The 1839-nt window shown below is 37.6% G+C and overlaps 1 protein-coding gene across 1 annotated transcript; it reads left to right on the forward strand.

Annotated features, from left to right (window-relative positions):
• The first annotated feature begins 381 nt into the window (after window positions 1-381).
• LOC116904614 (taste receptor type 2 member 7) lies at window positions 382-1320 on the forward strand. The gene has a single exon (XM_032907407.1). It carries the CDS (start codon window positions 382-384, stop codon window positions 1318-1320), a length of 939 nt encoding a protein of 312 aa, XP_032763298.1.
• Window positions 1321-1839: the final 519 nt, after the last annotated feature.

Here is a 1839-nt window from a genome sequence, read left to right on the forward strand (position 1 = left end):
AGGTTACTAGTATGAATCCCAAATTTTTAAAACTTAACCTCAGATAAACAGCTTGGGAACATGGAAAGAAATTGGGTCAATTTGCATCTTAGCAAATAGTAGCTCAGCCTAAATTAACAGTGTGTAGAAAAGAATGACCTCCAGAGAAGATAAAATAACATATAAAATCCAAGATAAGGATCGTCAAACACTCTATTTTTAAGACTAATTGAGATTTAGGTAAACTGCCTACAGTCTTCATATATAATTTCCATCTTCCTCACAAGACGGACTGCAACTTAAAGAGGTAAAGACAAGGACAGCGAGCCCTAAATAGCCAAGAGTAGAGACCAGACTACATCAAGTCAGTCAGAAATTTATTGGATACTTCTCTACTTTAAAATGACATATGAAACTGATACTACCTTAATGTTTGTAGCTGTTTGTGAGGCCTTAGTAGGAATCTTAGGAAATGCATTCATTGCATTGGTAAACTTCATGGGCTGGATGAAGAATAGGAAGATTACTGCTATTGATTTAATCCTCTCAAGTCTGGCTATGTCCAGGATTTGTCTACAGTGTATAATTCTATTAGATTGCATTATATTGGTGCAGTATCCAGACACTTACAACAGGGGTAAAGAAATGAGGATCATTGATTTCTTCTGGACGCTTACCAACCATTTAAGTGTCTGGTTTGCCACCTGCCTCAGCATTTTCTATTTCTTCAAGATAGCAAACTTCTTCCACCCTCTTTTCCTCTGGATAAAGTGGAGAATTGACAAGCTAATTCTGAGGACTCTACTGGCATGCTTGATTCTCTCCCTATGCTTTAGCCTCCCAGTCACTGAGAATTTGACTGATGATTTCAGACGCTGTGTCAAGACAAAAGAAAGAATAAACTCTACTCTGAGGTGCAAATTAAATAAAGCTGGATATGCTTCTGTCAAGGTAAATCTCAACTTGGTCATGCTGTTCCCCTTTTCTGTGTCCCTTGTCTCATTTCTTCTCTTGATTCTCTCCCTATGGAGACACACCAGGCAGATGCAACTCAATGTAACAGGGTACAAAGATCCCAGCACAACAGCTCATGTGAAAGCCACAAAAGCAGTAATTTCCTTCCTTGTTCTGTTTATTGTCTATTGCCTGGCCTTTCTTATAGCCACTTCCAGCTACTTTATGCCAGAGAGTGAATTAGCTGTAATTTGGGGTGAGCTGATAGCACTAATATATCCCTCAAGCCATTCATTTATCCTGATCCTTGGGAACAGTAAACTAAAACAGGCATCTGTAAGGGTGCTTTGTAGAGTAAAGACTATGTTAAAGGGAAGAAAATATTAGCATCATGGATATATTTGAAGAAAAACTATCACTGTCTAAGAAAAAGGATGACAAGATCATTATCTTTCATTCTTACATGAATATTGCTTTCATGCGGTAACATTCTTTTAACAAACTTAAATCAAATGTTGGGAAATCTCATATACAGCAACTTTGCATGTCTCTCTGTCTATTTCTCTCTCCCATTGTACATAGTTGACATAAAAAAAAGAATTTTCATGACAAATTGTAATAAATAGCACAGAGGACAGCACATTTTCATAGTAAGTTCTGAATCACTCTTCCAAATGCAAAGCTGCCTGACAAATTCAAAACAACTGTAACAGTATTTCACTGCTGTTTGCATTCTTTGGAAAAGCAGGTGGTTTGTTCCTATGACCTGACTTGGAGTTTTCTTCTTACATCACTGAACTGTATTCACGATTGAAGAAGAGTCAAGTACCAAATGACAACCTTTGTTGTGAAGACAGGTGCTCATCATGGGATTCTGGCTGGCCTGGAACTTGTTATGTAGACTAG

Source organism: Rattus rattus, chromosome 6 (assembly GCF_011064425.1).
Source record: "Rattus rattus isolate New Zealand chromosome 6, Rrattus_CSIRO_v1, whole genome shotgun sequence".
NCBI lineage: Eukaryota > Metazoa > Chordata > Mammalia > Rodentia > Muridae > Rattus > Rattus rattus.